Below are 27427 nucleotides of genomic sequence, written 5' to 3'. Positions count from 1 at the left end.
ACAGAGAGAGAAAGAGAAAGAGAAAGAGAGAAAGAGAAAGAGAGAGAGAGAAGAAGAAAGAGGAGGACGAGGAGGCAGGCCATGAGCATGTGGAGAGAGAGGGGGGAAGGGAATGGGGAGAGGGGGAAAGATTCAGGGGAAGGGAAGAGCAAGGGAGCAAGAGCCCAAGAGAGCAAGAAAGGAACAAGAGAGAGAGGAGAGGGCAAGCAGCCCCTTTTATAGTTGGCCAGGCCGACCTGGCTGTTGTCAAGTAACTGTGGGGTGGAATTTAGACAGAATGCTAACAGGGGAAGCGTGGAGAGTGATAGCTAAAACTAGAGACCATGGAAAAGTCTGTAGAAGCCTACTACAGAAGACACTTCCTAAAATTAATACATATATAGGAAGGGTTTTAGTGATGTCACCCTATAGTAAGGAACAGTGCCCCTTCTAGACACCATAAGTGATCAAATAACAAGCCCATGCCAGGAATGGATTCCCTCTTTTAGGAGTTGTTATTGGGTTCCCATAGAAACCCCAAACATCACAGCCTGTTGCCCCTGATCTTGTTTACTCTCTAGATTGAACTTGATGGTAAGACTCTTTTGCAGAAGAAAGCAAATATCTTAGTTATAGGCTGTGGAGAAACTGAACTGTTACTGACCTAGAGGGTTAACTGAACTGTTACTGACCTAGAGGGTTAACTCTTATTGGCTAGCTTTAATAGTAATGGAAGTTGCTATGCATGCTATCAGAGGGAAAAAGTAATCATTGGTCTTACCCATCTTTGAATTCTATGAACTACAAGGACTGGCCTGCAAAGGCATGCCCATTGGTGTAATAGTGACCTGGATGTTTCACCACTAATGAACACTTTCAGACTACATTAAACACTCTTCCATAATATGGCACTATTGTTGGCCAAAGTATTTCTGGTTAGAGAGGTAATTGGCCCTAGGGCCTATTACTCTGCTTATAGACAGTATTAAACTCCTAATGTCTTATACTCATGCATAATTGCATCTCTTAGCCCTAATCAGATAAACTTCCTTTTTCAGTAGATGGCAATGAACACAGAAATCAATGTGAAGAGAATAAGAGACAGCTGAGTGCCTGTCTCTAAATCAGAGGTAAAGATCTGTATAGCATTCCCTTCCCCAAAGCTTGAAAAGAAGAGGCAGAAAGAGCCAGAGGCAGTAGATGACTACAATTAAACAATGTTTTACAGAAACAACAGGGCAGTTGCAGATATGACCTCACAGTATGGTGAAGCATGTACAAGACTTGTACAAAATCAATCGGATAAAATCTAAGAATGGGATTGTAGGGAGGTAGTCACAAAACCCCTTTCCTAGCTAAGGAGCTATTGGCAATTGATGAGTACCAGAGAAGGAAGAGTCCTTTTTCTTCAGGAATATAGGGCATGAAAGACTACCCATGTTTCAGTACATGGTCCCTTGCCCACTCTGGTGGTTTCAACTTGCTTGGCCCAGGTAGTGACACTATTTGGAGGTGTGGCCTTGTTGGTGTAGGTGTGACACTGTTGGAAGAAGTACGTCACTGTGCCAGTAGTCTTTAGGACCCTCTTTTCTAGCTGCCTAGAAGACAGTCTTTTCCTGAGTGCATTTGGATAAAGGTGCAGAATTTTTGGCTCCTTCAACCCCATACCTGCCTGGATGCTGCCATATTTCCCACGATGAAATAGCAAGTCAGCCCTAATTAAATACTGTCTTTTATAGGAGTTACCTTGTTTATGGCATTTTTTTCATAGTAATGGAAACCCTAACTAAGACAGAAGTTGATACCAGGGACTAGGGTATTGCTGTGGTAGGCCTGATGATGGTTTTGTTTGGAAGAATATGGATTTGGGAAGCAGTAGAATGCTTAAAGCGGGGCTTAATGGGCCATCTCAGTAGCAATATGGAAGACATTAGTGCTGAGGATGTTTTGAACTTTGCAGATCTGGCCCAAGAGATTTCAGTGGAGAAGAACTTTATTATGTGGCCTAAAGACTGTTCTTGTGATATTTTGGTGAAGAATGCGACTCCTTCTTGTTTATGTGTTTATAGTTGAACAACAGATAGTTATATTATTATGACCTGGTTATTGCTTTCATTTGAGCACAAGGAGAAATGATTGTGTGTCAAATTAACATGGGATGATACCGGTTCTTGATCTGGATCTTGAGGCACAGTAATCATGAAAGGTTTAGGTTTAGGTTTTTTATTTAATCCAAGCATTCAGGAGACAGTGCCATGCAGGTCTGTGATTTCAAGGTCAGTCTACAGATCAAGTTCCAGAACAGGCAAGGTTAGGCAGTGAAGGAGCTGAAAAATGAAAGCTTGTGGTAATGCAATGGAACAAGGGGAGGTATGTTCCAGCTGCAGCAAGCAGCAGAACTCAGCAGCTTCACCATGTGGCTCTGGCTTTAGAGTCAAGGGTAGCAGGTACAACTGGGACAATTGATACTAGTTAGCTAGAGCTCAGAAATTAGTGATAATTAAGAAGAGAGCAGCATCACTGTGGTAAAATCCTCTGGGAAGTGTTTTCTGGGAGAACAAAGAGGCTGTGTACCAGAGAGCCAAGGTTGTACAAGGTTGCTGCAGCTGGACTTGGTAATGTGTAAGGATCACCCAAATGGTACTGGTTTTGTATTGTATGAAGATGCCATGGAGAGCAGTTGAGGCTTGGCCCTGTGAGATGCCAGGGTAAGCCATTGGTAAAGGTGCAGCCTCAGTAGCAGTTGATGGCCCAGGACTGAAGGGGTCATGCAAAGAAGTTGAGGCTTGGCACCAGGATGAGAGCCTATGAGAAGTTATTGGTGAAGCCTAATTGCAGTGGAAGTTTCCAGTAAATTTGAGATGCCAGTACTGTGGGATGATTTCCAAGAACAACAGCAACAGTGGAGTGGAGTCAACCAGAGCCTAGAGTGCTACAGAAGGCAGAGCTAGAGAAGCGACACAAGTCCTTTGGGTGAGCTCAGAAGATCATGTATAGATCCTAGACATTGGATCAAGAAGCTGTAAAGTTGAAGTTTCCTTGGATACCTCAAGATGTTAGAGATGTCAGAGCCATGGGATACCTGCTGAGGAAAGCTGCTAACAAGGAATAGAAGCAGTCCAAGAAATGAAGTTTGTTGCTGCTGAATGCCAGATCTGCCAACAGCAGTCAACAAGGATGAAAGGAGTTTGAGATCTGAAGAGAACTTTGACGTTGGATATGGAGACTTGGAGTTTGACAAGCTGGCTTTTGGTCTTACTTTGGTCCATATTTGCTAACTATGACATTTTGGAAGGATAATATATACCCTACGCTATGATATGTTGGAAGCATGTGATCTACTTTTTTATTTTGATTTTATAGGGGATTTCAGTTAAGAGATTGCCTGAATCTCAGAAGAGCCTTTGATCTCTAGACTTTTAAATTTTGATGAGACTACTATGAGAGATTAATGGAATTTTGAAGTTGAACTAAATATATTTTGCATTAAGCTATGGCTAGGTTTGGCCCCCATAGACTCATGTGTTTGAAAAAGCCTACAGGGGTCAGGGAGTGGAATGTGGAGGTTTGAATATGATTGGCCAAGGGAGGGGAAAGATTGGGAGGTGTGGCCTTGTTGGAGTAGATATAGCATTGTTAGAGGAGGAAGTGTTTCATTGTTGGTGTGGGCTTTGAGACCCTCCTTCTAGCTACCAGGAAGACAGTTTTCTCCTGGGTGCCTTTGTATCAATATGTAGAACTTTTGGTTTCTCTAGCTCCAGTCCTGCCTGGATGCTGCCATACTTTCCACCATGATAATAATGGATTGAACCTCTGAACCTATAAGCCAGCCTCAATTATATATTGTCTTTTATGAAAGTTACCTTTTTCATGGTGTTTCTTCACAGCAATGGAAACCCTAACTAGGACACCCATGGATATAAAGACAGCACTAAATGAAAGCATTAGGTTTTTGCTTTTGTTTTTTTGTTTTTTGTTTTGGTTTGGTTTTTTGTTGTTGTTGTTTTTTAAATAACAACACATGAAATTTGGAGAGAAAAATGTTAGGATAGGAAATGAGGGTGGATTTGATCAAAACACATTTGATGCGTGTATGAAATTCTCTAGCAACAAAAATGAAGGGAAAAATGGACTTGCTTACAGCACTGGGACAAGGAACTCTGCAATCATGTCAGATATATTAAGATGGTGGTAAAAGATAACCTTAAGGGTAAAATAGTAGTGTTCATATGTTGGTGGTAATCAACAGCTCTCTAATGGGACTTAAGGCTTGCTCAAAAGGAGGAAAGTCATGCCTGATGCCAGACATCTGGCCAACCACCCAGGGCATAGATCTTAGAGGAATATCTATTACTATCATTTCAATAAACAGCATTATTCCTAAAAGCATTCTAAATTCCTATTCTCACAGATAAGTTTAGCTATCACTCCTCATCAAAGAAACACCTCTTTGTTACAAAAGAAAACCATTGCAGGAACAAAACACCCAGGGAAGGAGTTACAGAGACAAAGTTCGTAGCTGTGATGAAAGGATGGACCATTTAGAGACTGCTGTATCCAGGGATCCGTCCCATAATCAGCTTCTAAACGNTGACACCATTGCATACACTAGCAAGATTTTGCTGAAAGGACCCAAATATAGCTGTCTCTTGTGAGACTATGCCGGGGCCTAGCAAACACAGGAGTGGATGTTCACAGTCAGCTATTGGATGTATCACAGGGCTCCCAAGGGAGAAGCTAGAGAAAGTACCCAAGGAGCTAAAGGGATCTGCAACCCTATTGTTGGAACAACATGATGTACTAACCAGAACCCTGGAGCTCTTGTCTCTAGCTGCATATGTATCGAAAGATGGCCTAGTCGGCCATCAATGGAAAGAGAGGCCCATTGGACTTGCAAACTTTATATGCCCCAATATAGGGGAATGCCAGGGCCAAAAGAATGGGAATGGGTGGGTAGGGAAGTGGGGGGCGCTATGGGGGACTTTTGGGATAGTATTGGAAATGTAATTGAGGAAAATATGTAATAAAAATATTAAAAAAAAAAAAAGAAAACCATTGCAGAAAACCACAAATGGTCAAATTATAAGGAATTTATTGTAGGGTTACCAGTCCTAACTGATACATTGCCAACACAGCTCCTGCAACTAAGGCTCAGGGAACATTATGGAAGAGGGGACAGGATGTTTATAAGAGCCAGAGGATCAGGAAAGCTGCTGTGAGATTGTATCTCTTAAAAGGGCATACAAACAATCCTAAAGGACTAAGCAGGTCTTATTTATAAATGTAACAATAATAACAAAAACAAAAAGAGTCTGTGGCTTCTAGAGGGAACAAGGGGGATACATGGAAGGGCTTTGAGAGAGCAAAGAGGAAAGGAAAAATGATGTAATTATTTTATTTAAAAAAGTGTGAGGAAAACAAGGTATGAAGGTATGCAAGAAGAGGAATTAAGTCATTTCTTGTTAAATGTCAAATGGGCATTTCAGTATTTTAAAAATAATTGCAGTAGCACTTCCAAGGTTTTGGAAATTTCTCCAAAAGGTAATGTAACCTTACAAACCACCAGTATCTAATGTTCAAAATACTAATGGGAAAAATGAGAAATATATCCTAAGTCTACCATGTAAAGACTGAATAACTCTCCAACACATTTATGATCATTTAATTTATTATTTTTTTCCTGCTAAAGCACTATTGTAAATAGAACCAACACAACTTTTAGGGTTGTATGTTAGGTCTCATTGTGAAAGTGAAAACATGGGATTTGGGCTAACTGTGTTAGTGCGTGAAGCTGATGTCTACTGTATTGGGGATGGGATGAAGAGATGCTAAATCCACATTTCTCAAAGTTTTCATCTTGTCTTGGTTTTCAGGGCAATTATTTCTTCCTTGAAGAGTTTTAAAGTGAAGATCTCATAGAAAGATTCTCCTGGAGTCAACTAGGGACAACGAAAGAAACACATTGCTTGGGACTATTCCAAGGTTAAGAACACTGAAGGGATGCAGCCAAGAAGCAGAGAGCAAGAAGAAAGGACCAACCACAACTAGACAGCATATAAGGTGTGGGAAACTATAGCTCAGCCAACAATTGTCTCTAAGAAACTAGAAAATATACTTTGGCTTATAGAGCAGTGTATCCAAAGGAATAGCTTGAAGATATGTGTACTTAAGGTACAACCAGAGAGTTTTCCAGGGCATACTGAACTCTTTATATACAAATGGTATCTAATGGCAGAAAATGTTTGTTTTGTGTTGTCTTGACCCAAATATCCTAGACTGGTATTCTCAGTCCTCCACACTCACAGCACCTTTCTCAGCAACGGATGATTGGCTGGATGCTGGGTCTGTCATTTAGGTCAAGAAAGTTTGTCCATTGTACCTATTGCTCATTGTATATAAAATAGGTCTTTGGTGTTCTACTTGTGTCTATTTGTAAGTGGTCTTCTCGCAGATGGAATAGCTCTTGCATGCTCCTTTCAGATTCTAGCTCATGGCTCACTTTTTCTACTTACATTAGAGTTAACCTGAGGACAGCCATCCTCCACAATACCTCTCTTTTGGTGTCAGTATGTTCCATTCCCAGCACTTACCATGCTGTAGCTGGTCTGACCTAGTTTATATGTGCTCTCTGACTAAGGACATTCTTGTTCCACAGTTCATTTTCCTTATTTTAAACTGGCCTAATAATTTTAGTTAGATGAGAACCAAGGATGAAATTATTGAAGTACATAACTTTTTTTAGACTGGAAACTGGTGTACAATGAGGGCTCCATAATTACTAGCTGACGATAAGTGTTTTTATTTGGCATTTCTCAAACGTTCCTTTAGTTTTTCATCTAGACTGTAAAGTCCTTGAAGGGCAAGAACTGTACTTTTTAATTACATTACATCTTACTAACAGTTAAGGCCAAATAAAAATCTGATGGTTGGTGGCTGTAACACACTCCAACAAATTTTAATTGGTAGCTTTTTGTAAACCAGATTGTGCACTAATCACCAAGGATCAATTGAGAGCCAACATAAATACTATCTTTCTCCTGATGAAACTTAAGTTACTGTGAAGGTGGATGTTAGAGAGAAAACTGTATAATGACTGCTTAACACACACAGGGTCTTGAGTTTGATTCTCAGCAAAGCAAATTGCTCACTCTATAGCCCCAAACCACAAAACAGGGGATAAGGATGTGGCTTGGTTGGTAGAGTGCTTGCTTAGCATTCATGAAGGGCTGGATTCCATACCTAAAACTACATAAACTAAGCATGGTGTCACATGCCTCTAATATCATAACTAGAGAGGAAAGGCAGAAGGATCAGAAGTTCAAGGTCATCCCAGCATTGCTTAGTAAGTTCAAGACCAGCCTGTCCTATATGAGCCATTATTTCATAAGCAAAAATGCAAGCCAACAAACAAACAAAAATTAAACAAAACCTAAGACCTACAAACTCAGAGTTACCGTTGGGGAGAGTTACTAAAGAACAAGATAACCCCCAAAGAGTAGTGTGAGTTATCAAGTGTATAAGACTCAGATTTAGGTTTAGTGGAAACGGGACACGCATAAAACATGCCAACTAAGGCTCTGGTACAAGTGGACAGACAGAATTGTGAGAGCGTCAGAGGAGAGCAGAGAACTGATAAGTGTCTCAATGCCATACAACATCTTACAGGGAACAGTTGTCAAGGTAGGTAAGCACCTGCACTCTGTTTGGATTGGGTTGTGCACATCCCCCTCTTTTTAATAATGTACCAGGCAGCTTATCTCCTTTGCCTATACCAATATGTAACACACACACACACACACACACACACACACACACACACACACACCCCATTCCTGAACAATGTACCCCATCCACAGGCCCTTCCACCTGCTATGAATATACTGCTGTTTAAACAACAGCATAAGTTTCATTGCCCTTAGCAACAATCAAATTTAGACAGTTACTATTCAAATATACTCCAAATGTATTCAGATATGAAAAACAGAAGGGCCAGTCTGGTTTGGGGTGAAGTGGTTTGGCATGCATACACAATAAGGCAAACTGTGTCATTTGAACTTTTAGGGAGACTCCCATATTCACTATCTTACACCTGAGCATAATGGCATACATATGATTAAAAATCAGGTGTAGGGATGCATATAGATGAAATAAAAAATATGATGTAATCTATCAACCAAAATAGAAACCCATCAAATAATCCATGCCTTTTAGAACCCAGCCCCTCCTTCTGCTAGACTCCATAAAGAAAACTGTAACCAGGGCTTCTGACTTCTTCCTTATTCACATGGCCAGCTGTTTCCCTGCAATGCATTTCTCTCTGAGCTGAACTATTTGATTTGCTGTTTTTGTTTGTTTGTTTGTTTGTTTTTTGAGGCAGGCTTTTTCTGTGTAGCCCTGACTGTCCTGGAACTACAGACTGTCCTGTCTGTAGACCAGGTTGGCTTAGAAGTCACAGAGATCCACCCCCCCCCCTCTGTCTCCCAAGTGTAGGGATTAAAACCACCCAGTTTTGTTTACTTTAAAATAAAATCTCCTTGCTACATTTTCAAATCTGTGTAAGTCCTTATTTTTAGTTCTTTGGATAATATGCTTCCACAGCTAGAAAAACCTGGCCTAGACACTGGGCCACCATTCACAGTTGGTGCTCACATATTCTTCAAGGGAATATGTTTAAAGGAATTCAAGGAGTGTGCTCTGACCTTCTTACTGACCAGTAGTAGTACTGGGCCTTAGGAGCTGTCACATTTTTATTTATTTATTTTGAAATAAGAAAAAAGTTTCCATGAGCTTTGACCTATATACAGTCATGTGGTTTAAATAGGGTTCAAATCTACATACTTTCCTTAGACTTGTTGAAAATAGCTGTCTGTTCAACATGTTAGTATGTGAAACTACTCATGACAGCATACAACAACATATGTCCCATAGTGAGTAGATACCATGTGCCAGGACTTGGTGTGGCTTCAGTTCTGTCCAAACTTCATTTATTAGCTTACATAAAGAGTATGATCCTTTGTCACATGTAGCACTGCTGAGGGAAGTGACTTGAATATAATTGTGGGACAAGAAAACAATGCAAATAATTAAAACACAATAAAAGGGAAGAATGGGTCTGCTATAAACCCAGAGCAGGTAAAAATCTAAACATATGATTGTTTGGTGATGGGGATCACAGACATAGAGGAGGGGAGGGAGGGAAAAAGGAAGAGGAAGGAGTGTCTATGTGTGTTTCTTAATTCAGGGCAGATCAATGACTAAAGAAAAAGGAAATCTCAACTGAAACAAAACTGGCTTCATATTTTTCTCACCTTAATCTCTTTTCAATCTATTCTTTAGCCTTCAAGTCAAATGTGACTGTGTCACCCCACCCTACTCAAGCATTTGTAGTAGAGCAAAAACTATACCACCACTCAGCTCTGAAACAGACTTAATATGTGTTCACCAAGTCCATGACCCTTCTTCTAGCATCACAGGAAGAAAGAAGCACTTGGAGACTCAGAAACTCAGGCCACTTATAAGGTCTATATGGCTCACATGACCGAATCCTGGCTGATGGGAAAGGTGTAGATACAAGTCCTACTCTCAAGATTGCCTATAAAAACCTCCTTTTCCAATGCTCACTGGGTGTCTGTCAAGACTCAAGATAGTTCTGGAGATCATTGGTTAAAAATCAGGGGCCTCAATTAATCTGAATCTCTGAATAACTTCCTGGAACATAATGTCCCTTCATTATGGATTTTACTTGTAGTAAAAAAAAATATTCTTTTTTTGGCCTTTGTAGTATAGCACCTGACATTAACCAGTCCATACTCTACCTCAAAAAGTTACTGAAAGAACTAAGTAAGATGCTGTTTGGAGGGACTTTCCCCCTCAAGTATACTCAATAAGGACCTGCTTGTAAAACACTTAGGACACAATAATTTCATTCCTGCAGAAGAACTTCAAAATAAAGTTTTGAGTTAGGACAATAGCATGGTATGAGAGCAGAGATGTTTTGAGGTTAAGGGAAAGTAATACAATTATAATTTTTTAAATACTGCCTTTATTTTTCTCCTGAAAATCCGGCAAAATGTTTGTGTGACAACATTCAAATATAGTTTCCTAAAGAATGGTACCCTCTACTTAGGAGGAAGCTATTTTTTTCCCTTTCAGAAATCATGTTATATGGTCTGATAAGAAGATAGAATCTTTCCAGTTAGAACCACACTAAAAAACCTAGGACATATGGTTACCATATGCACCACAAGCAGATGTCAGATTTCTTTGTGCTTTATGAAAAGGAGAGATTGTTGGGTTAGAAGGAGTCTACAGAGTGGAGAGAAAGGTCTTAGTGTAAATGGCAGAATTTATTTGTAAATTAAGGTGACACTGTACAGAGAATAATATTGATGATTTTTGTTAACTTTGGGGGTTGCTCTGGAAAAAATTCCCGAGGGGATTCTACCATGGACACAGAATGTTTAAAAGACATAGGGTTGAAGCAATATTCCAGCCCATACCCCTAGGTTGATCTGGTGTTCCTCCTACTGACCCTGGTAAACATCTCTGTTAGATAGTTACATTGTGTATTCAACTTCTCTAGACAAGTATATACTAGTACTTCTGTTTTGGAAGGAAGTTCCGTATAGCAGAAGGCAGAAGGTAGGAAAGTCAGGGAAAGTCAAGACCTGGAGCTCAGAGTTATCTTCAGACCCTAAGTGACTAGTGTGAAGTCGAGGCTGACAGATGTATCTGTTTCTTTATGTGTCTAGAATGCAGACATGCTTGGAGAGGAGTAGCTGACTCTGTTTCACAGCATGTCAAGGAAGGATGTGGTTGCCAAGGACAACATCCTTGGGTGTGTATGAAAGCTGAAGTGGAAGGAGCTTCCTGCTTCTAGACTTTTATTTTTATGTTTTTGAGAATGATAATCCATAGGTCAAGATGCCTTTCCCCATATAAAACAAAGGTCTCAAGACAAGATAACAAAACACGATTTGTACATTATTTGCAGCATGCATGTATATGGGAATACACACACACACACACACACACACACACACATACACACACACACTTTATAGGACTGCCACTGCCCTGTCTGTCCCTTCCACCTGAGAAAAACAAGCAGTTTGCTTTTCCACTTCACTTTGGGCTTATGACCAAATGAAACAGGAAGACAAATTTACTATTAAGTGCTTCCAATGATTACTAAGAAATGTTGTCTTTGCAAATGGCTTTAAAGTATTTCACTAAGGATTTATCTCAGAAAATAAACTTGAGGAATGATATTCACAGATTCAGAGAACCAGAGAGAGAAAGAAAAGAAAAAGTCAGAAGAAGACACCAATGACACGTAGGAGGAATTATTTTTGGGCTCATAGTACGGTAACATTTGGTTATAATGATCTATGATGTATTCAAAATCATTAGGAGAGCATTAAAGTGGCTAACAAATGGAGATGATTAATGGTAGAGGAATAAGGAAATGGAAGTGCTTGCTACAGAATTTGATTATTAGTATTATGTATGTGTATTAAATTATCATACAGCACCCCATAAATAAGTGCAAACAAATGTCACAATAAAACCGAGAGACCTGGGCTGGGGAGATGGCACGGTTGGTAATGTGCCTGTCGTGTAAGCACAAGGACATGAATTTGTATCCCAAGAATATATGTAAAAGCCTGGGATGGTGCTGTTATGGTGGAAGGGAGAAAGATACATCCCAAAACTGACTAGCCTGCTGGCCTAGGCAAACTGATGCTTTTCAGGTTCAGTAAGAAACCCTGCCTCAAAAAATAAAGGTGGAAAGTATTGGAGAAAGACGCCTGACATCCACCTCATGTCGCTAGAAGCCCACACACCAAAGTGCACACACTGTACCTGCTCACAATGCCAAAGAAACACACACGTGGCAGAAAAGAAAATCAAACACCTTTAGGAGACAGCAACACATTTATGCTGTGCACATCTATTATTGAGAGCTAGGACCAGAAAAATCTCTTCCTGAAACACCTGTGAATTGTTCCCCAGCACCACTGAATGAGGATAAATTCAAAACCACCATTTCAAAAGTAATTTGTACCTTTGCTTATTTTGTATCATAATACTATGACATCACAAAATAAAAACTTTAAGCAATAATCTTTGATTTTCTGGGTTGCTGACCAATGATGTTTTGGGATGCTCAATAATCATGTTCTACCATAAAAGTAAAAATGATACATAAAATATTTCATAATTGGGTTTGATTACTTAACATAGCAAATGTTACATACATAATTTTCTCTGAGATTCTCAATTCATGTTACATGCTAAGGGTTCTGAGAAGTGCAGTGCCATCGAAACTGCCTAACTTTGTAGTTTCCAAAGGTTCTAATTGACTCCTGAACTCTCTTACTAAGGAACATCTACCAGCATCTTCAAGGATGCTATAATCTTTAGGCATGAGGATGTCTAAGCAAGATCAGTGTCATGTGGACTCTGAATTTAACAAATATATCATGCATAAAGAATATAAATATGTGTATATACACATATATGTGTGTATGCACACACATATATGCATTCATTCATATATATCTGCATATATATGCACAGATATGTATGTATGTACATATATATGAGTGTGTGTGTGTGTGTGTATTTCCTGATGTTTTTGTCTAATCAAAACATGACCTTGTGTGTTGTGTGTCTCCTTATGAAATGTCAAGTTTTTAGCAGAGTTCTACCACATGTACCTACAAGAATATATCACCTCAAAATTAACCCTAGCACCTCCTCAAAGATCCTCTAAGTACAGTCTTGATTTTTTTTATTCAAACACTAAAATGGTTGAATTCAATATGTACAGTGTTTGAATTTAATAGACACAATGTTTGAGAATCTCAAAGCTCCTTTGGTGGGTATTTCATAGAAAACAGACTGATAGCAGTTGGCAGGTGTTCTGTATTTATCCAGGTTAGCAAAAAACACAGCCTCTCCTAGGACTGTTCTAAAGAGTTCTTCCAAGCAAAATTTTCACACTAATTAACAAGAAAGTGATAAGTCAGATACGATTAGGCTCTAAGGATAGCAAAAAGTATACTTTAAGGAGTCAAGCATTTTTAATAGGAGAGATATGATCTTAATTTGTAGACAGAAACATCATTATGTACTTTATTTTGTGGATAGATAAATCTTAGTCCTAGTGTGGTCCTTTGTGCTGGCATTAATACTTGTAATAGTTCCATAGCATTTCAGTAGTGGTGATGTCCTTTCTCAACACTTGGAGGAGGATGATTTTGGGTTGACAATTTGTGAATGGTCAACTCCTTTACAATAGTGCAGCATTTTCAGGGAGTGTAAACACATCTTATCATTTACTTCAAATCATATCTACGTACAGAGTTGCCCTACTGTAGTGCTTAGGAAAATTGGCATGGGGAAAATCTGTACATGTTCAGTGAAGAGGCATTTTTCCCAAGTATTTTTGATTCTTTGCTGATTAAATCTATGGATGTTATATAAGTATTCTTATTTATATTTTACACAAAAGAAAACTGAGGCTCAAGTTAAGATAGTCACCAAGGTCACACAGATACAGTGATTTCAATCACAAATAAATTGCAATTCCAAAAGACTGAAAGATTTTGTCTAAAGGAATTTAAAACCTACATCACTAAATTAGAAAAGAATCACAAAGTTTCTTATATAAATTGAGATTCATTTGAACTTAAATTTAGAATAAAACCATTGTGTTAGACAAAGACATCCTAGCTCTATTGATAATCTTTATATCCTAGTGTAGGATAGATTTTGTTTCAAATATCATTCCCTAGGTCTTTAGAATATGATCCAAGGGAGTACGTAGCTGAATTAACTACTATATTATAACAACGATAATTAGTAAAGAAAATAATAAATGCTAATAAATGTAAAGTTATTATATTGGTTTCCCATTTAACAATTAATGAATATTAAATAAACATACTTTTGGCATAATAGCATATAATCAAAGTTAAACTATTTTGAATATATGTAACCAAAGATTTTGAAAAGCATATTAGAAACCCCTCACTATGAACTAAATCTAAACAACTAGTCTCACCCATAGCAAGTAGTGTGTACAAATTCACCACCAAAAGGAATTTAGTGTCTGTGTTTTAAAATGAACTCTAGATCCTCCTAGAACACACTGTCAGTACAGTATTGATTTTTACCTCACACACCAATGTTTGAGTTCAATAAAGAATCATGTGTGAGGCCTACTCTAAAAATATCTCACAGGCAAACAGACGTGCCTAAATGAACAGATATTCTGTATTTAACAGGAATACCACCTCTCCTAGGAGCTGTGGTGCAAAGGTGCACGGCTTGCCTAGTATACAAGTGCTAGGACACAAGATGGGAGGCTCATCACCATAAAAACCAGGATAGCAAAAGAAGAAAAATGTTTATTTTGTTTGTGGCCATATAATTATGTGATATACACATGTTCCAAAATGCTGTGAACCATAACTGCTTATAATTATTATGTGCCAACTAAGATCAAAAACTTTAAACATGTCTACTTTATTCTCCTTTAGGGTGTAAGAGCACCTGAGTCTGCAAACAAACAGAGATGCGTGTGGCTTGTTACCTTTCACACTTCTCGATCCTAACATGGCACCTTGGTGAGGAGGCTGGGTGCCTCCCATCAAGACCAAACACTGTTTGATGGTCTGGCTAATTCTACTCAACACATTGACAGCCCTAAGCAAATCTTGTGCTGAGAAGCATCAGATAACCAAGTAAACTTTAGTAGAATGCGGAGGCTTCAAGGGACCAGACTTAGCACCAACAAGACCATTATATGAGGCAGGTCCTCTACTCTGCGGATGAATTCTTGAACTTAGTGAGAAATGAGTTGACATCCAGATATGTTTAACTAGGACCCTCCTGGTGTCCTACATGCTGTGCCTCTTATTAGGGTCTCTTTCAAATCCCACAACCTCTTTAGTAAACCACCCAAATGAAGGAGAGTGAAGAATGTCACCCTCTTCTCTCCAGTTAAATCAGGTGTGGAAGAAGCAGGCAGGTAACATTTTGCCTCACTTCAAAACGAATGGCCTAACCTTCCTTTTTTAAAATACACATGTGATATCATGGTAATATTCACAATAAAGACATCATGGGCCCTTTACTCTTCTTCACCGTAGTCTAATCAATGTGAATGGAAGTGTTTTATGGATCTAACTTCAAAGCTTTGAAGTTATAAAATATTAAGAATCATTTTGTTTTACCCTTTAACTTCCTTTTTAAGAACTTCATATAAGTAAATGATACATGTTGTGATGTGCTAAATGATACAATATTTGATTTCACTCTCATCTCAGCCTCTCTTATTTCCTCTATCTCCCATGAACAATAGCCCTTACCAAGAAGCCACTTTCCTGTAATGTCTTTTTGCATTGCTGTTTGTGACTCACTGGGTTTAGCCAGGGCCTACATATATGGTCCTGTGTATGGTACGTTTGATGGTTAATACTGACAGTGTGAGGATCTCCTCAGCGAACAACTCATCCTCAAAGCAGATGTAAACTCAGTCTAGTACTGCTTCTCATGGAGCTTTCGATGGGGAAGCCTTGCCATTTGAAACAGTCATTGTCTCTATCTGGAATCCCATTCTTAGGCAGTAATTTGCCTTGTTGTGTTGAAGATCAACAGAGTTAACTAGCCTGGGCCTTTGGAGAATCCCAGAGACTGAACCACCAGCTAAGGAGTCCACACGAGCTGGACATGTGTGGCAGATGGGCTGCTTGTTCTTCCTGGGAGGCCCCCAACAGCTAGAGTCCCTGACTCTGTTGATTGCCTGTGGATCCTGTTCCACTAACTGGGCTTCCTTGTCTGGCCTCAGTGGGAGAGGATGTGCCTAGTCTTTCAGTGACTTGATGTCCCCGGGTAGATCTGTACTCATGGGCTGTCTCTCCCTACTCAGAGGAGAAGGGGAGGGGAGGGTTTCCGGAGGGGCTTGGAAAGGGGTGGGCTGAGAGGAGATGGTGTCTGGCATTGGGATGTAAAGTGAATAAAAAATAAATAAGAAGTATAAATCAAAAAGGAATGAAGGAAGAAACAAAGAAACAAAGTAAGAAAGAGAAAGAAGGAAAAATAAAATTTGTTTCAGAAATCAGATAGTCATTAAAAACAACTTCTCCTATTAGATACTTTAATAATAGTAACAATATTTCAGGACAGCACCGTGAAAGGAGCTGTGCACTGCCCGCTCTCTGTGGCAGATTCTGTTTTTATGTCTTCACTCAGCTCATTCTCTTGAGGAAAAAAATCAGATATTTTTTCACCCGTATTTATAAAGTTAATAGGAAGTATCTCTTCTGATGTATGGTTCTCAATTAAATTCTCTAAGAAACACTTGGAGTTTCATCACCAGAATTGTACAATCATTTCCTTTTCCTTGTTTAAATTAAATAAGCATTGGTGACTGACTGCTCTGTGTGGGCCTTGGTAGCGGGCATCTGAGCAATGAAGTCTGAAGCCTACTCTTATGCAATGTATATCCAGGTAGGTTAGACGTGCCATGCACGTCTAACATTGACAGAGCAACATGGGTTTTTGAAGTTCAATAAGCAAATGCACAGGAAGCAGGGTAGTTTAGCATTGAGGAATGAGGCAGGAAGAAGCAGAGAAAGGTAAATATGTGTGTTGATAACTGCTGTCATTGAAATGTTTGCGCAGAAAATCTACAATGGAAGGAAGGAGGGAGAGCGAAGGGAGAGGAGGAAGGGGTGGGATAGCGACCGACTGTGGGCTTTACAATGGAGTCAGGGTTTTTACAGAATGCTGAACAACTCAAACACATAGACTTCTGCCTATGATGCACTGGGGAAGTAACAGGAAGAGAATGGTACACCTGGAGGCACAGGAAGCCTGAATATGACGCAAAAGACTTGGGCTGTCTGCTTGTGAGGAGCAGATCTGAATGCTCTATGCCATCATAACTTTCACACCACGATAGTGTCAGGGTCTTAATGAGGAACGAGTTAGTTAGCTAGCTGCAAACTGCTCTTTCTCCCTGATGCCTTATTTCAGAGCTCTGTGCACTTTGCTCGTGAAATAGTGTTCCTGGGTTGCCCTTCCTCTCCCGTCCTGTTCCTCACCCTTTGCCTCTTGCTCCATCAGGAAGGAAGGCCCCCTCCTGGCTCCCAAAGCTGGGTTTGAGGGACAGAATAGCAGATAGAATTTGGATTCAGGCAGGCTTGGTTTTCAAATTCTGTTTTTTTTTTTTTTTTTTTTTCAATGTCCTGGATCTATTACCTGAAAAGTTGAGATAATACTAGTGTTTAAAAACAGCAAAGACATGTTGCTTTATACCCATTCAGCTGGAAAAGGTTAGAAAGAACAAAACAGCAATTGCTGATGGAAATATGGCTTCTTACAGCCTTTAGAGGCAGAGCCTTTTGGCAATGTCTATTAAAACACATACTCCGGAAAGCACTGTTCACATTCCTGGAATCTTTCCCATACAAATAAAAGCACCAGCATATGACAATCTATGGGCAAGAGCAGCCATTGCAACATTGTTTGTATGGCAATAAAATGGAAAGAAAGTGCTTGCTCATCATAGGAGAATCGCTGAATAAATTATAATACAGCTGAACTATGAGCCATGATTTGGGCTTTAAAGTGGATGAATTAGATCTACAGAGAGAGAGAGACTGAGAGTGATTTTCATGAAAGTTTGCTGCTCATAACAAACTGATATTCAAAAATAAATGGAGAATATAATACAATGTTTATAAATGAACAAACATTTATTTAATGATAGTTAAAATGTCTCACTTTCCAGATGGGTGGGATGCTAGTATTATAGTATTATATAACACAGGTGCTGCTATCATTATTATTTAATATATGGTGATGTTGAGGTAGAGAGAGACTTAATAACATGCCAGTGATCACACCATTTAGTCAATATACAAATGAAATTTAGACCTGGAAAACTGAAAACCAAGATTAAATGGTTAGGGTTTTTTTTTTCCTTTACATTGAAAATAATTGGTAGGTAATAAATACATAACAAAAGAAAATTACATTAAAATCATATTTTATATGTTATGTAGTATACTTTGTTAATATAATATTGTGTATTTGTAATATTCAGAGATATACAAAAGAATGTTCTCCAATGCAAATATTAATTATATCAGGGTAAATAGATTGCTTTTTATATTATTCATTGTCTTTGCATTGTTTGAATTTGCTACAAAGAACATACATTTAAAAGTAACTACATAAGTTACTGAAAAACCAAAACATTTTTTTATTCATTAGCATTTTCTTGCAGAAATAATCTAATATTTACGAGAGGTAAGGAATGTTTGTGGCCTGTTCAAAATGTAACACAGAACCAAGAAGCAATTAAAGTGGAGATTAGGTGAGTACAGTGGGCTTATTTATTAGGAAATAAAGGTACAAAAAGTTAAGGGATCAAAAATCGGAGTGGAATTTCAAATCCACGTTCATGTTTAAATGGTAATTTCAAACAGATATGTATTGTAGAATAGCCTAAGAAATAAAACTTAATAAGTGTACGTGGATGCAGAGAAAAATATCTCAGGTTTATTTATCAGTATTTTACAAATGCTAATTTTTCAGACTTCAAATTGTAGGTTATATTTTTCTCTTCTTTTCCTTATTTATATAGTAATTATGTCTTGCTTTTAAAAATAAGAAAATATATACAAACAAGGAAGATATTTTAACTGTTTCCCTAGTAAATCACCAAAGGATCATAAATTTATGATGAAGAACTGATCATATACACCACACACACACACACACACACACACACCATCTAAAATCCACAAGCCACATGCATGGAGCCACATACAATGGAGAAAACTGTAAACAACTGAATAATTCAATGTTAGGGCTCTGACAGTGTAAATGGTGGGACACCAGATGATAGAATGTCATATGCCTCTGAGGCATATTTAAAGACACAAGAGAATATTCATGGTCCTTTGTTAAATGAAGCAACAGAATAGACTTTTAAAAAATGTTTGCAATTTAATCCTTGAAGGGGAAATCATTTTATGCTCTTAGTTTTCATCCTTTCCTGTAGGAACAATGTTCTAAAAGGAATGCATGCCCTTTCTATAAACAAAGACAAATGCTGCAAGCTCACTTAGGTATCACCTGTGGGGGTCACATTAACATAGTGTCCCCACTTCTTCTCCTTTTGCCTGAGCTCCCTATTGAGAAACAGGGCCACAAACTGTAGGCACAAATAAAGCAGTGGTGGCAGGTGTTGTTTGCGCCGTTCCTTCCCCTTCACTGAAGGACCAGAGGGCAGCCACCTTCCAGCCATGTTTAGTAAGACTGACAGTCCAAGAGTGGGCATCTGAGAGGCACTGATGCGCATTCAGACCCTCTATACATGCTGACCTGGAGGAGGGTACAGATTTGCTTCTGCTGTGATGGGTATCGGGATGAAGCCCTCAGGAGGGGATGGTGGTTAGTAAGGGCAGGAAAAGGACTAAGAAAGTTCATATTAAGGTGGAGAGTAAGGCAATTTCCTAGGTGGCACAATGTTTTACTTACTGCAGCTATTTAGGTAAGGAAGAGAGAAATAGAGCAATTTTGAGCTGGCATGGCTGGGTAGTCTACCCGTGATAATGGCACCACCAATAATCATCTTTTACACTCAACCTTCTCAACACGACCTCACCGTTCTTATTTGGCTCTGTTACCCTAGCTGATCTCCCTCCAGCTTTCTTTCTTTTTCCCTTCCTTTTCCTTTATCTTTTTTCCTTCTCCTTTCCCTTTTTCTTTTACTTTTTCTCCAGTCATTTTGACCTCCATGAGGTCTGAAACTAGATTAAGGATTTAGAATTTCTTTCTCAGGTGCCATCCTACCTCATAAATGCCAAACAGCATTAGTGTGACTTTCATGGAGTTCCAAAGGGACACAGCTCGGGTGTGCACCTGGGTATTAATTGATTTTGGTTTTAATATTAATGAGCCTATGATTTGGTCTAGTTGACCTTCAAATTCAAATTAGGTACTGATTAAATAATAAGGCAGGTGAGTCTGGATGTGTTTGCACAGCATAGCCCCCAGCCGCTCCCCAGTAAGGTGTCTTGGCAGTGGGTGAGGATGACATGAAAAACATGGCGACAGCTAGAAGAGAGAGTGCCCCTGACCTAATGAGACAACTATACATTTAACAATAACCTAGGCTCTTCAGAAGTCTCAACCAGTGCATTCTTTATTACTGCATTTGACTCCTGTGTTTTATGGACTTGCATCTGATTGCTTGCATGTTCGCTAACTCAAATAGAATTTGTTTTTCAAAATGTAAAGTATAAAATCTGTTTTACAAAAGAAAGAGCATCCATAACAGTAAAGGGACAATTTCTCAGCAGATAAGTTCACGTTCAATTGATTTTGCAAATAATCTCAGAGTGCCTATCAAAGGCCACGGATACCTATTTCCCAGGGCCAACTTTATCTCGAAGCTCATTTCATCTCAGTCCTGGCTCTCAAACCTACCCTGTGTGGATGAACGGTTCATTAGCATATCCCACCTCTTCATCCCTTAGCCTCTCAGCTCACGTCCTGCCCACTCAGCAGCCATAAGGACTTACTGGGAACAGGTGTCTTTCTTGGTGTAGAGACTACAGCCTACTGTGATCTTTAAGCAGTTTTGCCTTGCTACAGTAATTACACAGTCCATATTTACGTGGGGTAAGTGGTAAGAACACCCAGACTTGGTTCCCAGTGGGAAGTATGTCTACAGTAAGAGAATCACTAGTGTAGACTATGCTTAGGTTCTAACACTTCTTGAATTTTTTTTCAACTTTCACATAACTGTTTGGTTAAAAAAAAGCAAACAAACAAATAAAACAAAACAAAACAAAACAAAACAAAACAAAACAACCCTTCTGTTTCAGGAATAAAGATAGCCACCTCATTTTGCTTGCTTGTTTTCAACTCCTATATTCTAGAAGATGCTAATTTCCAGTATAGACTAAAATCTTAACAAATATAAACCCAGCCAACTGACAAGCAGCACTGTAAACAACTGAGCTGGGCACAAACATCATGGGTATCACCCTGGAGCAAGAGTCTGGCTATTCCAGACCAGGAGCAATTCCAAGACCTGACAAAGATGCTCCTCTGGGAGTGAAGTCTCCAAAAAGTCAAGAGAACAGGGCTCCTTTAGGACCTTTGATCAGCAGAAAATATTCTGCCACTTACAGTGGAGAGTGTCATAAGCATTTCTATAAGTGATCTTGTGACTGTGGAGTTCCGAAATAGCCCTGGTGTCACTAAGGACAGATATTTCTGCATGAACGCTAATAACAGAAAAGATTTGAAATGAATCCTGAACACTTATGACTTCCTTTTAACCTCAACTTGACCTCAATCTTGGATGATTTCAATGGAAAATTCTTTTTTCTTAATTCTAAACTGTGCATCTGTCAATCGTGATGACAGCTTGGCAAGCATCAGCGACTGAGTCTGAACGGATAATCCATTTTAAAAAAAAAAAAAACAGTGCCCTTCTATGAATGCTATTTCAGGAGATAGAGGCAAAATCCTCATCCTATGTGATTTACTTTATGTGGTTAATTTAAACCAGATTACACACTAACATAGATCACAAAACTTGTTTTCTAAATAAAAAAGTTAATGGAAATTAACAATTTAATTCCTACAAAATCTCCTAAATCTTCATATTTAGTCTCATACGTTTGTGATACATGACAATTCTTTGATGGAGTTAACACCATTAAAAGTCTTATTTTAAGAAAAAAAATCCTAAAAGTATTCTGAAAAATAATTGATCCTTGCATGAGCAATTAACGGTGTGAGATCCTAAAAGCATCAAGAATATCACAAGCAGCGTGTTTTATGAAGGTGTGATGTCTCCCAGCTAAACAACTCAACAGCAAGAAATCTCAGCTTGAAGCATTCAAATTAGACTGTTCCTCGCTCATACTTCTTACACTCTGTCGTTCAAACTCAAGATGCCTTTACAGTTTTATGATAAGCTTAACAAATGAAACATCCTTTTTGTTTTTTCTGGGTTGTTTTTGGTTTTGGTTTTTGGTTTTTGTTTAAAAATAAGTACCATCTTCTATCTCTGTAAAATGACTTAGTTTCTCAGGAACTCTGATATGAATTACATTTTTAGGTGTGTCAAGTATTTTTGAAATAAGAGATATCTGAACATAGGCCTATATAGGATGAAGGAAAGTTGAAAATTGGCAATAAACAAAAAAGGGGATCATTCAAGATGACAGCAGTATCCTTGACACTGTTGGTCCAGTCAGATCTGGGAAGGAACAGTTATTTTCCCAGGTACCTGCATATGTCATCCATTTCTGGCTTCTACAATTACTCTAATAGAAAGGAACTGTTTTCCTCAAAACCACACACATCCCTTCCCAGGATAGCCAGCAACCAGAATCTATGGCAGGATCCTCTTGCATTATGGTTCATCTTCATAATGTGATTTGGAACCAATCTCTTCTGAGAGTTCACTGGAACCTCCTCTCTCTCTCTCTCTCTCTCTCTCTCTCTCTCTCTCTCTCTCTCTCTCTCTCTCTCTCTCTCTCTCCCCCTCTCTCTCTCTGAGATAAACAAGTCACTTTCTAATAATCTGTCTTGGTCTCAAAAGTCTGTTCTATATGAAAGCCAGAGAAACTGCAAGGAAACTAACCTGTGCTGTGATATTTTGTGAGGTAGATATTATCCGGAGCGCGTATATGTGTACATGTGTGTGTCTGTGTGTCTGTGTGATATGTATGTGCACAGGTGGATGTCATGGAGCACTCTCCTATCTCATTCTCTGGATTATTTTCTTGAGACAGGGTTTCTCGACTAATCTGGAGCTCACCTGGCAGGCAGCAAGCCTAGTGATCTGTTACCCTCAATCTCAGTCCTAGGATCTCGGGGGTGTTTATATATAGGTCATTGGGACTTAGGGAGCTTTTGTTTGGTTTTGTTTTTTCATCATTTTCTAGTTTTTGAGACAGTTTCCTCTAGCCCTAGACTGGCCTCAAATTTGCAGTTATAGATGATTCTGACCTTGACCTTTTAATCTTCTTGCCTCAGACTCCTGAGTGCTATGGTTACAGGCATGAGCCACTGCCACTGGCTTAGATGCTTGGAATCTGACCTCAGCTCCTCATCGTCCACAGAAAGTGCTTTGATCCACTGTTTCCTGCTCCCAGCCCGAAGATAGACATTACTCTTGCCCTCATTACAGAAGGGAAAACTGAAGTACCAAGAAGTTCAGCATGTATTTCCTTGCTAATCATTTGTTCACTTCTTTAATTATCTGTCAAAGGTTAGCTATGTAACTGGGAGCAGAACTAGGAGTAAGCCCCAAGCATATAACCCAATTATTTATACTCTTATCAACTGCCCTCAACTACATGTATTAAAACAAAGACTCACCAGGAAATAGGACATGGAATTATATATGCCATTGAGTACTAAAATTCCAAGACTATTTTGATTTCCTCGGCAGATTAAAAGACTAGTGAGTCTTCACGGCGGTGTATGCCTGCTTTTGTATCAGGTCAGATTGAAGAATTAGATTGGAAGTACATATGTAAGTTCTATGTAGATGATATGCTGTACAAGATACCCACTTGGTCAAACATAATAGTCTAGTCTGGCAGATATCAAATATTATTTCTAATGGGAAGAGTTACCCACCAATCAGGAGGGAGAGGAGGAAATGACCCATCTTATTTCCCTTTAATATTTTTGAAAGCATTTGCATCCCTGTTTTGTGGCACTTATCTCTATACTGGTTAAAATTTCTCCTAATTATTATTAGTTTCTTCTTAGGGATAGTCCAGAGAAATGTGGCCTTGCCTCAGGTTGATTTGTATGGATGCCTTTCAAACATTTCTCCCTTAAGCCATGGGCCTCTGGTAGGTGGTCCTCAACGCCATGCTTTCAAACTTATGCCTAGGAATAGTTAGTTACAAACAGCAGAATCGACAAATTCTTGAGTTTCAGATAAACATTTTTTTTTCTCTAACCACACTTTCTCTGTGCCTGCTCTTATTTTTACGAACATTATTTTTAGAGGAACAAATGTAAATGTATATATAAATTCTGAAGAGGCTCGATATGGCATGGAGCAGAGTGGGTGGGATCCTTGTGTTCAAAATAGAGACTTTCGCTGCATTAGTTTCCTGCATAAACGAACCCTGCATGGTTTACTTTTAAGGACCTGTGAAGTTTAGATGTGGACGCGTACCTTCATCTTTGTGGACTTCAGCTTTGTCTTCCAAAGCTGGACTGGGCACAGGGGTGGTGTTGACACCATCTATAAAACAGAAAGAATGCCTCAGGCTTAGTACTTCAGGCTGTGGCTTTTCCTTCCCTACGGCTCCCTCACCACTGGCCTATGAAGGTGTCAGTGTCCTTCACACACCGAATGGTCTTACAGGAGCAGAGGGTTGTAATGCATTTTTTAATATATATATATATATTACATATATATATATATATATATATGTAATGAAGCATACATCTTCACATAAGACAGAGGCCAATGAACTCTGGGCAAGGCTTGTTTGTTGGCTGTAGTTTGCCAACATGCCCAGTAGTATTTTGCTTCCTCCACAATTCTCAGAGAATGGAATACAGTTTCTGATTTGTGGTATGTAGTAACGTGTACTCATGCAGGTCTCTACAAAGTGCTTCGATGTGTGTGATTTTTATAGTTTGCTTTTGCTCAGCTCAACACGCCTAAAGGCTGCCAATTCACTTGGCTGGCCAGCTCACCAGTGGCTCTGTGGCTGTCAGCAGTGTAGTCCAGGAGAAAGGGACCACTCAGAACAAGGCACCCAGAGATATGCAGGGATATCATGTCACCAGGTTATAGAATGGAGACCAAGGACAGGGAGGACTCTGTCCACCTCATAGTACCAATTAAGGCCATTCAGAGCTGATCTCTCTTACTGGGCTCATCAGAACCGTGGGGATTTGATTCATGTTTGGTCTCCACAGTGTTAGGTAATTAGCCTCTAGCAGGAAAAATGTAAAATTAGGATGCAGGAACATAGTAAAGTCATCGGACAACTGGTAAGACAATATACACATTTTCTTACAGTTATTCAGTCACAGACTTAAAGATAAAATACTCAATTCAAGGACATTTTCTTACTTTCTAGCATATCATTTGTCCATTTCATATGGTTGTTACTTTAAGGTTGAATCTCTATTGGAACACAGAATAACATCTCTGGAAGGTAGGTAAGGGGGTGAGGTGGGCCACTTGCTTTCATTAGACATCAACTGGCTTTGACTTAAACAAAAGGCACCAACTGTTAACCTTCCCTTAAGTCACAGCACATTCCGGTTTTCATCTCCCTTTAGAGCAAAACTGCCTGAAGAAAGTTATTGTCGCTACCTTCTGTGCCTTCACTTCTGAAGTCCTGTATAAGTCGTGCATGCTTTCCCAGTAGTCTTCCTGACTCTCTCCTCTAAGATGCTGGCCTCCTTCCTTTGTTCAAGACAGCCCCAACAGGTCTTGAACTTGCCATTTTCCTGCCTCAGCCTCCCTCTCAGATAGCATGCTTCCATAGAGCATCATGTTCAAGTTCCTTTCTTCCTGTCCATCTGACTTGACTTCTCAGTAATATTTCCCAGCCCAGTTCCTTTTCTTTTCAGGACATATTATTGTAGTGGCTGCCTCTGCCTTTTTTGACAGGAATGTAGATGCAATGGCATCCCAATTCCTTGCCTTTGACAATTTCATAGTCTTCTCACTGACTCTCCTTTTAGTCCCAGGCTGTAAACATCCCTTATATCACAGTGTCCCCTAAACCTGGTCTGAAGTGTTCACCTCTCCCTAATATGAACGTGTTTATCTAATGTGACATCCCTTATGGCTGTCTGCACACATTTTCAAATGTATTGATGCAAAAACTAAACGATTAACTTTTTCAACAAAATGTCTTCCATGGAGCAGTTAAGTGGTACTGTTGTCCTCTGAGACACTGAAGCTAAACTCCTATGACTTACATGGGATTCCTCTTTCCCCCATGTGCCCTGCCCAGCCTTTCAGCTTGCATACCCTGTTGGTTCTTATTTCTAGAATGTGCCATATTTCAGTCTTTTGGTCTGTATTTCCAGAATCTTCTGTCATGGCACCTGTAGACACCATCTAACTCTACCTTTTTGATCCATGTTTACTCCCGGGGAAAATGAGTTCATTAATACATAGATCATTTATTCCAATGGATAAAATGTTCCAATAAATTCTCTCTGTAGTAAAGTCAAACCACATGCTGGAGATAGACTCTGGGCCTGTGATTTCTTACCAGATCTCACACTTGACTGAGCCCACTCTGCCCCAGTCACACCCCTCTCTCCATCCCCATCCATCTTGAAGTTAATTTATTCTCAGTTCCCTCTGTCTAGAATGGGTTTTCACCATATCAGCATTCGAAGCCCATCTCAAGCAACACTTCCCCAGCGAGTGCTCCTTAGAGTTGCCTTCTTGGGGGGGGGGCGCGGGTTGCCTCGATTTCACCTCTTTACTCTGCAAGCTTCTTGAACTCTCTGATAATTGTATCCCTTTTACTTGTTTATTGTTGGTATTCCCCCACCAGACTATAAGCTTCAGGGAACTATGGACGTTGTTTTTAAAATTAAATGTAATGTTTGCAGTACACACTCAGTGCTGGGGAAACAGGCAACCTTAGATATGTATTTATTATTGATTTCTTGATAAATACTATATGCAATTGTATTTGATTTGATGGTGACAGCTGCCAGAACCTGTAAATAAATTATACTATTTTGAGACTGCATTTTTCCATTACGTGGAAGAGACCTGCAGAGTTATGCAATCAATATTGGCACTGGGAAATATGTTGAATGAAAGCAAGATATTTTTATTTTGGAAACTAACAGCAGGTCACAGGACTTTAACAACCAAAACCAGGTCTTCAGTTGCTCTGTTGCCTAATCAGAGGAGGCCATGAAAGGGCAAAATGCACAGATCAGCATTGTCCACAATTCTAAATGGACCCCACTGACAGTTTCCATCAGTCAGCAAGCTGTCTTAGAAGAGCAAGAGGAACCACTGAGGAAGACAGTTGAGATGCTACAATATACGCCCAGGAGAGAGTCATATTGAGTGGTAATCTCTCATATTCGATAGGTGGAGAAGGCTTATACTCTTTCACTCTGACATCTCAGATGGTGGTCACAACCCCAAAAAGAAACTACCAGGACCTAACTGATATAGGAGGAAAGGATGAATGAATAAAACATAGGTATTGGTGTGTGTGTATGTGTGTGCATGTAAGTGTGTATGTGTGTGCACATGTGTGTGAATGTGTGCATGTATATGTGTATGTATGCATGTACTGTGTATGTACATATATGTACATGTGTGTGCATGCATGCATCTATACATGTGCATGTGTATGTGTGTGAACATGTA

The 27427-nt window shown here is 39.3% G+C and overlaps 1 protein-coding gene across 7 annotated transcripts in view; it reads right to left on the bottom strand.

Moving 5' to 3' along the window:
• The window catches only part of Macrod2 (mono-ADP ribosylhydrolase 2), a 1935542-nt gene that overhangs the window by 103045 nt on the left and 1805070 nt on the right, over nucleotides 1-27427 (bottom strand). For all 7 annotated transcript variants that reach the window (XM_021155700.2, XM_029471903.1, XM_029471913.1 and 4 more), the window contains exon 13: nucleotides 24227-24295. In XM_021155700.2, the coding sequence (XP_021011359.1) occupies nucleotides 24227-24295 (69 nt within the window). The remainder of the gene's footprint in view (nucleotides 1-24226; nucleotides 24296-27427) is intronic.

Source organism: Mus caroli, chromosome 2 (assembly GCF_900094665.2).
Source record: "Mus caroli chromosome 2, CAROLI_EIJ_v1.1, whole genome shotgun sequence".
NCBI classification, from domain to species: Eukaryota; Metazoa; Chordata; class Mammalia; order Rodentia; family Muridae; genus Mus; species Mus caroli.
This window is presented reverse-complemented; position numbering and strand designations above follow the sequence as displayed.